The sequence below is a fragment of the Falco naumanni genome, chromosome 4 (assembly GCF_017639655.2).
Source record: "Falco naumanni isolate bFalNau1 chromosome 4, bFalNau1.pat, whole genome shotgun sequence".
NCBI classification, from domain to species: Eukaryota; Metazoa; Chordata; class Aves; order Falconiformes; family Falconidae; genus Falco; species Falco naumanni.
This window is the reverse complement of record NC_054057.1, coordinates 9,547,306-9,562,247: the sequence shown is the minus strand read 5'-3', so window position 1 is coordinate 9,562,247 and position 14,942 is coordinate 9,547,306. Positions and strand designations below refer to the sequence as shown.

Genomic DNA, 14,942 nt, shown 5'->3' with positions numbered 1-14,942 from the left:
TAAAAGGCATACGTACAAGAAAAGATTATTAAAGATTATACATGTTTGCAAAGAACAAGAACAAACAACTAGATATTAATCCATGCGCTTTGCATTGTTAATTTTTTATGCCGTGAAAGGACTAGAAAGGGCAATGTAAACTTTCACCTTCTACCCAAGCACTGCAAATCTGTAAGCAGACCTAGTTATTTCCCAGAATAAAACTCAGCCTCAGACTTTATCACCTCTGTCACAGAAATTGGAACAAATACATTTGAATACACTGAATTCTGAAAAGCTACACTCAAGAGAAACATGCCTCACAGCTTTGTTGTTGGAATAAAAGTGACTGTGTAGTAACTTCATAAAATTTGTATCTCATGCTTTATCTTTAGTTACTGAGAATTATGTAAAAACTCAAATCCAAACAGTAATTTTTAATTGTAGATATCTTAGGCCAAGATGCCCGTGCTCCATGTTTAATAAAATATATACACGGATACATTTAAACATTTAAAGAAAATAGAAGCTTTTATGCGAGTCTTGAGTGAACACCTTTTTCTTCAACAGATAGGCAGCACCACCGTTCAGCCTAGTATTCCCTAAGTACAGTTTGCACACATGTGGACATCCAAACCCAACCAAATTCTTATTACTTTTTTTGTAACTCTAGACACTCACCCCATGGGCTATGTGAAAAATGCTGAAATGAATCAAACTGGAACTAAGTTTGGAGGACAACTCTTTTAGGATACAATACATTGAAAGTCTTGGCAATACCTGTCATATGGCTGCGTTTTACTAGAGCCTTCTACATAAACTCCATCACACAAATCATTCTTCGGAATTTTAAAAAAGAGAGAAATTTAAACAGGGAAAGAGACAGGAAAAAAGTGCTCCAAGTAAACACTGAGCAATGGACTGAGGGAATTGTCTCTCACGCGATGCACAAGAAATGGTTACAGGCGAGGACTAGATGGTGCCTAGAAGGTCCCTGCAAAGAACAGTTCTGTAGAACTAAACTCAGAGCACAGAAAAAGCTTTTCTATGAAAAGAAGGAACATACTAAATACAGCGGTGTCTGCATAACTACACAGGCGATGTGAGGGCACAGCCATTCCCTCTGTTTGAATACCCTGAAGTCAAGAAGAAAAAAAGGAAGAAAATGGAGCGATGAAGTCAGGGAAAGATGCACCCTGACCTTTGATGAACAGTCTGGTTAAAGTTTTGGTTTCACAGCAAATTGTTTATATTGTAAGCAGCTGAAACCAATTCAAGCCTCGATATGTTAAACACTGCCTATATGCATTTATTTAACATCACATTTACACAGGTTTGGGGCATGTAGATGTGCCTATGACAGGCATTCTTCTGACTGCAGCTCAAGAGCATCACTCACACATAGGAGAATCTATGTTTGCACATTCTGATTACCAAGTGATCTTGCAACACATAGGAACTCTCAACTGGAAGACTTTCCGTGGGTGCTTATGACCGAATTCTGAGGAACCTCTAAAGAATATAAACTTGGTCGAGCCTGCTTTAACCAAGTTGTTTAAGACAACATGCCTTATTAGCCTCAAATTACCTCAATCATATGAAAAATAATTTGCTTAACAATATAACAAATGCATCTTAGAACAGTATTTACCTTCTGACTGTCATGTTCAAAAGTTGAAAACCAATGTTCTGCTGTTTTCATAAGATGTGTGAACATTGCACTGAAAAGGAAAACCCCAGAAACTTGGTGTTAAATAATGTATTACAAATAAGAGCAAATAAAATGTAAAGGAAGTTGTTAAAACTTACTAGGCATCATGTTCCAGATATTCAGGATTCAAAAGAACTTTCATTTCCTCACTGAAAAAGGCAACAGTGAACAATCCAAATGTGAATGTTTATTTTTGGTCAGCTTTCTGCATGTACTATTATGTATTTATAAGCCAACTTTCATATAAAGTGCAAATGAGAAAACTAGCCTTTTTAATTAAAAAGAGCAACTCCATTGAACAAATGAAGTCTTTCCTTTTTATAAAGATCAAAAACAAATTAGCTGCCTTGTCTGCGCTACAATGAAGTAACCATCTAATTATTCCAAATAACAAATTACTGAATGTCACAATGTATTATTTGAATATGCTTGATCTAGAATAATTGATTGCTGCACAATCTATCACTGTTTGTCCCAAACAAAAAAAAAAATGGTTACTGGTCAAATATGCAGTATCAAAACATTAATTTATTTTGTTTTAATAGCCTGTATTTTTATTGTACTTTAACAGCAATTAATCAGTGACAGCACCTCTTTTCCATCTACTTTGCTGCTTAGCTCTACTTTTTGAGTGGGGATGGAACAGAATGCTGTGCATAACACGTCGTTATTTTAAGTTACTGAGCGCTGAAGAGCATCTTCTAGGTAATTTCAGGATATCTAAGGACAGACATTGAATAAGAACACACACTTGTAAATAATCTCCATCCTTGTTCTTAACTGCCTTTGGACAATCACATTGAAGGGTGTTAACAGAGGTTTTATTACACAGTGCATGTAATTAAATTGGCTTTTATTCACTGCCGGACTCCAAAAGAGAATACATAAAGACAAATGAAAAGAAATTACCCAAATATCTCAGGTGATACAAGAAGGCAACTAGTTTCTTTAAAAAAGAATAAAAGCTTTACATATACAGCAAGAAAAGAAGCATCTGAATTTGGTTGACACAATCATGTGTGATGTAATATTTTATACATATGTGTATGATTATACACACACACAGTTTGAGTGAAATGGCGAATCAATAGCGAACGTTAATGTTACTACCAACTCAAAGGATAGTCAGAGATTGCAGCTACAACACTGCAGGTGATGAAAGAAATATCAATCACAACAATTTGTCTACATTGATTTTTTTCTCTTTTAAGATACAAGGAAAAAGAGTTGGTAACATGTCTGTTCTGTGACTGTAGCTCTCTAATCTGCCTCCTCTCTGCAATGCCAAAACCTAAACCATTTCTGGCAATAACAATGAGGTGAAATGGTAGGTAGGTATGTAAGCTTTTTGATTAAGATTGTCCTTAGGTTTCTTGTCTCCCCTTTTTTTGCCAGCTAATACCTCTGAAGGGGTCGATGTCTACACTTTTAATCCTCCTTTCAGAAGCTATAATAGAGAAGATGAAATAAGGACATTCCCATCAAAGCACGAGGATGCAACTATTTCCGTATCAGTTTATCAATTATAAAGAAAGAATTAAGGAACACACTTCTAGTCCAGCCAAATTAAAGTGAATTTCAATACTATACAAATAAAACACGATGCTTGCCTTGGTTGTGCAGCTTCACTGGCATGTGAAAAAGCCTGGTGGTCACAATGCAGGATAAAGATAATCGGAGCTAAAAGTTCATGCATACCCTAAACATAAAGGAAGCAAAAATATAGTAAGATTTTCCAGTCACTAATGCATAGCATCAGGCAGCCAGCAATATTAGGTGCAGAGTAACTAAAACCATGAACATTTACATTCTTAACAGAACGGTTTTATCATCAATGTTTTTTATCTTAAATTCTGATTAAATCCAAGTGTGTATTTTTCTGTAATATACAGAAGCAAGTTATTCTCCCTTTTTCTAACACAACAGACAACAAACTGGCAATGGTAGGCAACCCTGCACCTGGCAGTTTACTCCAAAATCTATGTTCATAAATATGAATTTTGTTTATGGTAATTACAATCATGATCCACAGTACAAAGATCTGCAATAGGGAAAAATTACAAAATTTAAAATAATTTTTTATTTGATAACGTTCCAAAACCATAGATAGAAGTGTAACAGTAACCTTCAGGGGAGACAAAGACAGCTATTTGGGAAATCAGAAAATGAAACTTTCATTCCTACAGACGTGAGAAATAAAACGAGGTTTTTTTTCCCCCTTTTTAAAAAATTGTTATGTCAATATTACAAATAAACTCATAATGCAATGCATAGAAGACCTGGTTCTGTTCTACTACAGACTATTACTTACATATGCAATCTATATTAAGTTACAGAAAAACCACAGAAACATGCAGGAATTGGGACAGAAAAAAATGGTGGATAGTCAAGAACTTGGGCCAGCGTTAAAAGCATGGCTCAGCCACCTAGGCCAGACATTGATGCTTTCATCCAGAGCTCACCAGGAACAAAAAAGAGATCTTTATTTGTTGTGGTTCACCTGAGGCTTGTCAATTTGTTACCAGGAACAGAAGCAACTGCTTCAGAAACAAGCGATGCAGTTGGCAAGCAGCAACATGCTGGCAGGTAAAACTACAGCCTGCAGAATGAAGCCTCATCTTCAGCAGATGTTCAGCCTCTTCCCTCAGATTAGATCAGAGAAAAGGAGGATTTGTGGTTATCATAACTGGGGAATTTGGTTATGGCGGGTTGGGCTGCCAGTGGTGGACCAGCAAAGCAGGCAGGAACTGTGCAAGCTATAGGTTGGGGTAGGGGTCAGGCATACAAAATAAATGAGGGAGCCCTTTGGTGATGGAAGGGATGTGGGATGAAGGGTTGAGACCTGTCTGGCTGCCTCTAGACACAGGGATCACTTCAACGGGAGGGAAGTCGACCTCAGCCCACAAACACCCACCGCGGCCAGGGTTTGGTGCCAGGTGCCCCGGCTATCCTTGCTGGGTCTTGCTCTGGCTATAGGTGAAAGAGCATGCTGCCAGCAGGGCTCCACTTCAAAGGTGCAACTACTTCACCAAGCGGAGCCTCAGTGCCAGCTCCAGGTGAGTGCCCTGGGCAGACTGGGGTGCCAGGAAGACCATCTTGTCTACCCCGTTGGCAGAAAGAGCACCAGGGATGGCCCACCAAGCTCACAGGCATTTCAGGTTGCCGTTGGAAGTCCAGTAACAAGTCCTTAGACAGGAGCTGTTCTACTTCTGTGCCTGCAGTCCCAAGCTAGGAAGCCTCTCCACTTGCTTTTCCAGCCCTTTACGTGATGGACAGATGTGGGCAATGGAAGAGTTACACGCTTGTGCAGTCACGCTGCTGCCTTGCTGGTATATCAGTTGATATTCTATGTAGCATTTGAGGAGTATTCAGTATCAGTGAGTTAGCTTATCTGCTTCATACGTACCTAGCAGATCCATTAACTACTAAAAAGCTTTAACTTTTATTGGAAATAATGGGGATTTTCCTTAAGTCGTCTAAACTAAGCACGGATGTAGATGTAGAAGCCCTCTCTAGATCATGGTCTATTTTGAGTGCGCTTGGAGGCATGTTAGTGAATCTTATCTGTTCATAAGACAAAATTCCAATACCTAGCAGCACTGAAGAAAAAACCAAAAAGAGGTCTGGAAATTTCTCTGTGTGCTATCAACTGAAATCCTAGGAAATTTAATTTTACTTTCTTCAGGACTGAAATGACTGTTACAGCGTTAAGTGTAGAGTTGCCGCAATAGCAGTGAGTTGACTGGACAAAGCTAAAGACAGCAAAACTCCTGAAGTCTGGATATTTTCTTTCTCTTCCTGTTTCTGAACCTTTAGGGACTACTTCAGAAGATGAAGGATAAACAGAAATTCAGTTAGGAAAAAAAAAAAAAAAAGATTAAAGCCCATATAGCCACTTGATTTCAGGAGCTGATGTAAAATTCCCAAACCCAATAATATGAGTTAAGACTACAAATTAACAGCCTTAGATTTCTGAAAGTCTTATGGTCATCCCAAGAGGGGAAGCAATAGTAGAGATGGGGAGATAGGTCCAGGATTAGACAATAAATATAAATGGCAAAAATATTTAAATAAACTGTAGATAACCTGGGTTGTACTTTCATACATACTCACAGCCCCCGGTTAATTAATAGCTCCATGTCTAATCTTTTATTTGTCCTGATACATTAACATGAAATAAGATAAATAGAAATGCCAAAAACTTGACTATCTAATAAAACTACCACCTAAGCTGTAAACATATAAGCTGAAGAAAAATAAAGAGGACATAAAATAAGAATTAGTTATAGAAGATAAAAGCACATCATACATTTTTCCAACATAATATATCAACTTTATAATAAAGTAGAATCATAATGTGGCTGTCCACATACAACAAAAACAAAACAGATGATGAAATATCAGGATTTCGAAAAAATACCTCTGATCTTTCAGTTACAAGAGTACTTCAAACATTTAGAGATTTTTAGCTTGGCAAGAAAAGCTACCAGTGTAATATGCACACACATATTTTTTCAATGCTGCAGTTTACTAAAACTCTTTAGTGTTAATAAATAAGTTGACAGAGCTCAGATAATTTTATGACACTTCCCAGCTACAACAAAATATCGATTTCATAATACAGTCTATGGTTTAGAAAGAAAACCAGAAATACAGCATTTCTACAATCAAAAGTGAATCAATGCGTTTCAAAATCATATTGACTTCTCTAAGGGCAATCAAATCATGAGCAAGCAATAGTTAGCCTAGCGATTTAGCTTAATTGTCACTACTTCTTTTCAGTATAACTAGGACCAGAATTTTGGCACCAGTCTTACAGAAGAACGCTAAGAGTAATTTTTACATATTCTCAAGTACAATATACTATTCTCTTTAGATTTTATATTTACAGCTGCTATTTAAAAATTCAAAGATCCCAGTGAGGATTCTGTCTTTAAAATCTGTAATACAGCTTCACAACGTTCTACTCCATTTGACTAGGGACAGAAATATCCTTTTCCTCATCACATGAAATGTTACTTCACGCTGGTCAAAAACCCACAAACCCTACTACAAAGACAACTTTCATGCATATATGCATATTAAACAAACATTATTGATTGCTTCTCATAAGACTATATGCTGATGCTATGCAATAGTTTCAATAAAATGTTGTAAGCTTCGGATACATTTTATTTACATTTATAAGTATGCAAATTGTCAAGGAACTATAACTTTTCCCAAGTATTTTGAAAGAGAAACATTAGGTCCTGTACAGATGCTGACAAACAAAAGGATAAGTTTTCATTTATTGGCCAAGTGTTAAAATTCTAATAGCAAATGTAGCTCTTGTATGAGGCCATACAAATGAGAAAGAAGAATTCTCATATAGGACAACAGGACCAGTCCCATGATGGATGACAAACTGTTCAATTTGTGCTTTTTATTGAGGTCACTGTGAAGAGAGTAGCTTGGAGGTAGTCTGTTATTGAGGACTTAATGGTAACCTTCATAATTTTCAAGAATATATGCTAGACTTTGAAGTAATGGAAATTATTATGGGAAGTGGGGCTTCAGTCAATGGTAAAACCAGAACCAATAAAAATAGTAGGACAGGAAGATTGACTGCAACGAAGGTATTTGCTAAAAGACAGAAAAAAGCATATCCTGTTGCCACCACAAACTTTTATTTCCTATTAGCTAATTCAGAGAAGGATACTGATGGACATGAAAGAAATGTTATCTAAAAAGAGACGGACATGGGACAAAAAAGCAGGATTGTTACTAATAAGTTAACAGGAATATTAATTTAATAAAAAACAAAACCAAATAAAACTACCTTTTTAAAATGAGGTAAGGAAAAAAAAAAGCTCTTAAGTGACACATGCCCGCAAGTGAGGAAAACCACTATCATTTGCTGTTTCGTGGACTTGGCACACCACCACAAGACTTGGGTGGTATACTGAACACATTTGAGAGAGATTAAATCAACAGTTTTTCATGATCCAAATTTATTTTGTTTTCTGCACTCCACCTCTCCCCTTAGTCCTGTGGCAACCCCTTCCTGGAATTACTGCGCTACCGCTGCACACCAGTTGAGAACAGAGGTAAAGAAGTTTTCTTTGTCAACAGCCTGTAGGCTCGCAAAATTGAACCTGTTCTTTTATCTGCCTATGTTCATTTAGCCCACCAAGCAGTCTTTATTAAAGCTGAGGCATCAGGCAGTCAAAGTTCATTAATACCATTTATATAATCTCTGCAGTTTCAATTAACTCAGCAAGACATTCTACTACATGATAACAGTCTCATTAATTCAATAAAATCCCATAACTATTAACAATATGGTCTATGTTAAACGGGGTGTCACCTAGTAGAAAATAATAGCTTTAACAGCTTGTGATGAAACGCAGGGCTTTTTTTTTTTTTTTATATATATATATATATATTTGATCTGGCTAAATATTCCATCCTTATGTAGAAAGGTATTATTTCTTGGTAAGAAATCAAGAGGATTTTAAATATGAGCAGAGGGTAATTAAGTCCTTTTAAGTCATATCAAAGAGTAAAATAATACTTCTTGTTCAATAAATGATAGACTAAATTAGCTGGAATGTGTTCTTCCATTTCCCCATCATCAGTACTCTGGTCTATACTCACTAGAAAGGGGAGGTTGAATAAAAGTGTTTTCTTTAGCAGTGCCCTTCAAAATACAGCTCACAAATCTCAATTTTTTTCTTGTTCTCATGCAAGCCTATTCCTTGCTCACAGTCTGTCAAACATGAGACATAACCAGCTGATAGAGATTTCATAGGCTCAATAATGATATATTTGATTTTGATATAATCTGTAAGATGGTTCTTGAGAAGTAACTGTTCCTTCAACTTGCATGTGTCAGTTTTTTCATGAAACACCACTGGTTTCCCGGCTTGAGGACTGGGTGGGCACAAACCATGCCTTATAAAAAACTTCCCATTTACTGAACCTCTGTATTTTTGTCATGAAAAATATTCTTGTCATGAAAAATACAGTTTATGCTTTGTCCATGCGTATAGGGTATCCCTGAGTTTGTCAGTCCCTACTCACCCTAGAGTTAACAGCCTGAAGAAACAAATACAAATATACTTACATCTATACTATACATACTAATATGCTCTGCATGTTAGTCTTGTTGTATTAATTCAGTATCAAGCATATACTCACTTCAAAACCTTCACAACAAATGTTAAATTAATTCAGCCTTCATCCCATATAGCTGCATAGTCAGGATAGCTTTAAGGCTTTCTTTACCATTTTCTCAAAAATGGTTTGAGCAGGCTCTCCTTCAGGTAGCACTGTAAAAGTGGTATTTGTAGCACCCTTATCCTTCAGTCAAAGGCATCTGTCAGCTGCACTGTCTTGGGATGCTACAGGGTTAGATAAAGGATCTACTCACTAACATACTGCATAGCTTTAGCACTTTGAGGAAGAACTTAAAATATTATTTAAAATAGTAAACTTTGCCTAGATTTCTAAAGCCATTGTTTATGTTTTTTCTTTATTTAGTACCATTTTTAATCCTGCTGCATGCTTTCTTCCTTTATCTAAGCAGAGAAAGCCTTTTTTTTTTTTTCTTTCTTAGCCAACACTGAAAAAAAAGATGTTTATAAAGAAATTTGAAGTTAGACAACTTAGCAACATTACAGAAAACAATTTGAGGGACTGTGTTATGAGGAAAAAGCATATGTTATTCAATGAGTTTACTTTTCTTACTATCCAGCTGACAAGCAGCTCTTTGATTACTTTAGCATTATGATACAACTTCAGATACAACAGAACTACATTATTGTCAAACTGTACAGAACACGTTGAGTCAATGAATGCCACCTGTACAGTATTTTCATTACCTGTTTATAAAGCAACTGCTCATTTTCTCTGGCGTAGCAGAACAGAACATCTGTAAGAATCTTCCTCACATTCTCTTGCTGGAAATACTGCATTTCAGGAAAGCTGAAAATGAAGAAATACAGCGAAAGTAAACAATAGAGCACATAGAATCTCAGTTGTTGGTCTTCTAGAAATGGGTTTAGGTGAAACAGCACCTCCCTCATCTGTATTCCCACCACTCTAAATTCTCGGTATCCTAGATTAAGAATACTTCTAAAGACTTGTTTTGCAACCAAAGTTCTCTCTTCAATATATACCAGTCCACTACACAGATACGATGGTAGCACTGGTTATATTTAAATAAGTAATCCCCTTTAATATCATGAAAATGAGAGATATGCAAGGATGAAATACAACGGCAGACTATTTTAACTGTCAACTTCTTACAAACAGCCAATCCACTGAAAATGAATGACTTGGAGAATCTAATCAAAGTAAAACTATGTACCATACGAGTGTATGCCTGCCTAAAGCCTCGGGTTCCTTGGTCCCTAACAATTTGACTTGAAGCAGAATGAAAGGAGACTGAACGAGAGGCAATAACTGAAGCAAAGATCTACCCTGTCCTTCCTGCACACAGACCCTTACTGCCAAACCTAGCACCCCAGAAGACCTGTTCTGGTCCCAGGTCGCACAGCATACCAAGAGAAACTGAAGTCCAAGGCTGTGCTCCACCAATTGTCAGTCCTTCACCAATGAATCTAAAACTTCTAGGAACGCTTAGAAAAGGAGTGTGACCAAAAAAACCCAAGCAGACACTTCTCCCCTCATAAAACCAAGCCAGCTGAAAATACAACTGTTGAAAACAATTATTTATTGATTAATTTGGTTCAGGTTCTGGAAAAATAAGTACCAAAGATTAAATTTCCATAGGTAAAAGACGCACTTGATATGATGTCCTCCCATTTTTTATATCTGTGTTAGGTTGGCAATGGAAACTGGATCATCAGTATGCCCTGCGGTTTCACAAGTAGTGCTTAGCTCTGCTCTTCATTTTTCTCAAGATAAAAGTTGGGCAAAGGAAGGTACAAGAGCTACAATATGTCAAGGAAATTTGTAAAATTCCAGTTTAAAACAGGAATAAAATGGAAGAAAGACGAGTATGTCAGAAGAAGCATATACACAAGGATTCAATATTTCATGAACATTTGAAAAATTACTAGCGTTTTAATTACAAGATTATTAACACGTCTCATAACTGACAGGAGAACCAGTATCCTAAGCTGCAAAATACCTTACTAGCATCTTTTGTGGTAAAATATAATCAGGTATTTCACCGACTTCAGTAGCTGTCTCCAATAAACTTTACAATTATGGAATCATTTGATACTCTGACATGGCAAATATCCTTCCAGCAAAATAGAATGAAGTGGACCTAGTGTGAGAATAAGGGAAAAAAAGCTTCTGGGAAAATCCTGTTATCTGCTGATAATCCAGGAAAATGTAAATATTTATATTCTGTAACTATTCTGAAGCAACTCTCACCTGTGCCTCCCGCTCCTTGACTGTTGGAGGTAGAAACTAAAGTGGCTATGTAGGATGTACTTTAATGAATAAATTCACAAAAAAAAAGTATTTTCAGGCTTACAGAAAAATTACTAGATGGCAAAAAATGTTTCAAAAGCAACTACCCCAAACCACATTCAGCTATAGGGAGCAATAACAAATACAAAAAATCTGGAAAGGTAGAATACTAAAAAGCAAGGAAAAGTTTGACAAAGAAAATCAGAAGAATACTTAAAACAGTGTGCTTCAGGCTAAATTGCTGAAATAAAGGCTACAGTATTGTCAGTTTTAAAATGAAATAACATAGATTTCAGATAAGCTTTCTTCAAGCAAACTTTGTTTTTCCTGCTTCCCAGGTCTGAGCTACAATGCTAAACTCTAGACTAGTTATATTAAGCCTGCCATAGGGAAACAATATAGGGAATTATAATAAATTATTTAAAATAAACCAATTAGGGTTAAAAATTAGTGTGGTCATCTCACAGAGGTGATGACAAGTAAGCAGAGAGACATAACTAATTAAAGGCTAGAAAAGATGCTTTGACATCCTTGGATGAAGGACCTGAACCGAGAGCCAAGGCAGAGCACACACCGTGGCCGGAACGCAGCGGGTTTCAGGCTGAAACCAGGCTGAAGTCCTGGGAAAGGCACTGGGATAAGGAGTGTACCGCTCTCCTGGCACCTGGTGGGGGTAATGGTAGACCACCATTTGGGAAGTTGTATGCACTTGTACTAATTATATTACTGTAAAGGAAGGACACAGCTGAGACCAAAAGTGCATTACAGCAGATGGCAATCGACATAATTTAGGGGTTTGAAGAGATTATTTTTGAAGGACTGTTATTCAGGCCTGCCCTATGGAGTCTAGGAAGAGAAGACTAACAAAGAAAACTCAAAAATACACAGAGATATCTGTGAGGATATAGTAATACCAGAGATTGTGACAGAAAGGATAATAACAAACTCAGGAATAAGCTGGCTGAAGTATTAATTATAGTAAATGTAAATACAAGAGATCACGAGGGAACTATCAGTTCAGGATGGATTTTTACGGAGAATGTAATTTTATGATTAAAGCACTGTTTTAGAAATACAGTATCCTCAAATCAGGAAAAGTAAGAATACTTTTCATGAACACTAGAGTTCATGAATTTTTTTTTTCTTTCTTTTTTCTTTCTTTTTTTTCTAAACTAAAAAAAGTTTAATTACATTTCTGAGCAATACTGCATAAGGGCATGGGAACTTTGCTAGACTGCTTCACCACAGCTGCTGCAATTGAACAATGACGAATCCAAGTCCCTGCTTTCTGAAATGGAAGGCCAGCGTGAGTTAGTCACCATTCGTTTTTTAAAACATTCCTTTAGCACGTCCAAGGGCAGCCAGACTTTGACACTGATGAAACTTAGGCTGGCAACCAAATAAAAGGATGCAGAAATACTTTATCAAAGAAATTTGGTGGCAGATAGAAATGAGGCTCTTAACCACAGCCGCAGAGTGACTGTCGTTTCTTTCAGGAACAGATCCCACGCCCTGACGTTCCCCCCAGCTGGAAGGGGGAAGCTACTAAACCAGAAAAAAACCTGGAAGATGCTCTTGCAACTGCAAAGGTTTGGTAAAGAATTGTAATAATAACCGCTCCCCCTCGTTGCTCACTTTTATTCTTGAAAAGGAGTAAATTGGTGTATAAAGCTAGCTCTCCCTTCCAGCAGTCCCTCCTCTTACACAGAAACTAGATTTTGTCTCCTGCGTTCATACTTAATGGGCGGGTGTTTCTTCACATCTCTTCCATATGCTTAGGAAGGATGTAGCTGCTTAATGGCTTCTCCACTACCTTTTTTATGGGTGTGGTGGTTTTTTGTTATTTGGGAGCTGGAGAGTTTGAAAGAGCAGCGCCCACCACTATTCATCTTCACACACCTTTCATTGTCCTAAACTGTGATTGTTATTTCTGAAGCAGAAACCAGGTAGTCGGGCACATACAAAAAAAAATCTGCTTGATTAGTCTACTGGGAGTGCCCCCTAAGCATTTTGTTTTCTTAAAAGTACTGGAGAGAGAAAGAGGGTAATCAATTCTAGCCGTTTACAGTCCCAGACATATCAAGTGATGCCAGCAAGCAGACTGGTATTTTGATTTGACTGGTAGCTAGTTGCTCTTGCATCTACCAACCTGCTGATTTCCATTTCTGCAGAATACTTTTTACATTTCTTCTTCATCACTTACCTTCTTAATCATCACAAAATAAATCAGCATTGTTCCTTGACACATCTTTTGAATGATAGTAATTAATCATTGCATTCTTAAGTCTGTTATGAGTTACTACGGTGCTGGCTCATACACGCCTTCCTGTCTTAGTAGAATAATGGAATGCAGCGTTATAGTTATAACTTGGTTGCTACTGCTATCTACACATGAAGTAAGGCTTTTACTTGCATTATAGCAAACCTCCCTTGCCCTCATTCCCTATCCTCATTTTTAGAAGCTTCTCACTTGAGAGAGAAAGAGATGGTGTTCCAGCTCAAAAGCACACATTTCTAGACAACCGAAGGAAAATCCATTCTGAACCTCTCAACTACCATGGAAAATAAGTCGGGGGATTAATTAGAAATGTTGATCACTAATGAGTTAAGACTAACTTAACAAAATCATTCCCTACTTCCCTTGTAAGTATTGGAAATTCTTATTATGCAACAGGCAAAAAACGGTGTTTAGAGATTATGGCTTGGATTACTGTTCCCTGACTTTAGGTGACCACAGCTGGGTTAGCCAGGTGAGCTAGAGGTCTTTTGTAAGTACTGAAACAAACCGCACTTCTCTACGGTGTGATTCATCAGACCTATACTAGACATTTACTTCAGCCAGAGAGGATTTGTGTCCTAGAATTCTTCAGGTACATAGACTCTAAAGAATGATTAACACAACTATAAGCATCTACGTTTTACAAATCTAATTATTAGGTGTGATAAGGATTCACAAAATGCATGTGAAGACACGCACACCAGCTTTAGCACTGATTCCTTTAGGTGACGGAATTGTAAAATTTAGAACATTTAAACCAATACCGATCTTAAAGGCGTAATTCTACCCACTTTTCCCATCTATTATTACTACACTTAAAAGAATTCTAATAAAAATATTATAGAGTAAATTTTCTGCTGCTTTGATAGATGGGACTCTGGTTTGCCACTCTGTGTGCAGTTAGCATCACAGTCTGCAGCACTGTTTACTTGATGCTGTTGGATGATGGAGTACTGAACTGGATGACGAAGAATGTAAAAATATTTGTTAAATAAGAAGCAGAAGCTAGAAGGTAAGGATTATAGTAACTGAATATAATACCCAATTATTTTAATGTTTAATAAATAGCATCGTAAGGTAATGACAATTTTTTGAATTGTAACTCCAGGAATTTATTTGAAAAATGGAAATGAAAAGCACAACAGAGGGTATTTAACACTGCAAAGCCAAGGAACGTAGGACTTACTGCTTCTCACACCAATGACAGTTTACAAAAAGATACATAAGTATACATAAAATGCACACTACGTTTTATGATTAGGTGAACAAATGTATATATAAATGCATGAAGTTTATCGAATAAATTCATGTTACTTTGATAAATTTTGCTCCTTCGTCGTTTGACATTGTGATATTGACGACACGTAACGTCTGCTGCTATTGTTTCAAGTAGATGTTATTTTGTATAAATACATAAATGGAATTTTTTTTAGTCACTATTACTGATAGTAGTGAATATTACTCACTCTGCCACTTGCCAGAGTGAGAGCCTGGACTTTGTGTGTGTGTGTATATATATGTATATAGTTTTTTTTTTTAAATAACAGT

The 14,942-nt window shown here is 36.8% G+C and overlaps 1 protein-coding gene across 6 annotated transcripts in view; it reads right to left on the bottom strand.

Annotated features, from left to right (window-relative positions):
* The window catches only part of TBC1D5 (TBC1 domain family member 5), a 326,354-nt gene that overhangs the window by 128,470 nt on the left and 182,942 nt on the right, over positions 1-14,942 (bottom strand). For all 6 annotated transcript variants that reach the window (XM_040593276.1, XM_040593275.1, XM_040593273.1 and 3 more), the window contains 4 exons: positions 9,553-9,655; positions 3,301-3,389; positions 1,789-1,839; positions 1,631-1,700 (listed from right to left, as the gene is read on the bottom strand). In XM_040593276.1, coding sequence (XP_040449210.1) covers positions 1,631-1,700; positions 1,789-1,839; positions 3,301-3,389; positions 9,553-9,655 — 313 coding nt within the window. The remainder of the gene's footprint in view (positions 1-1,630; positions 1,701-1,788; positions 1,840-3,300; positions 3,390-9,552; positions 9,656-14,942) is intronic.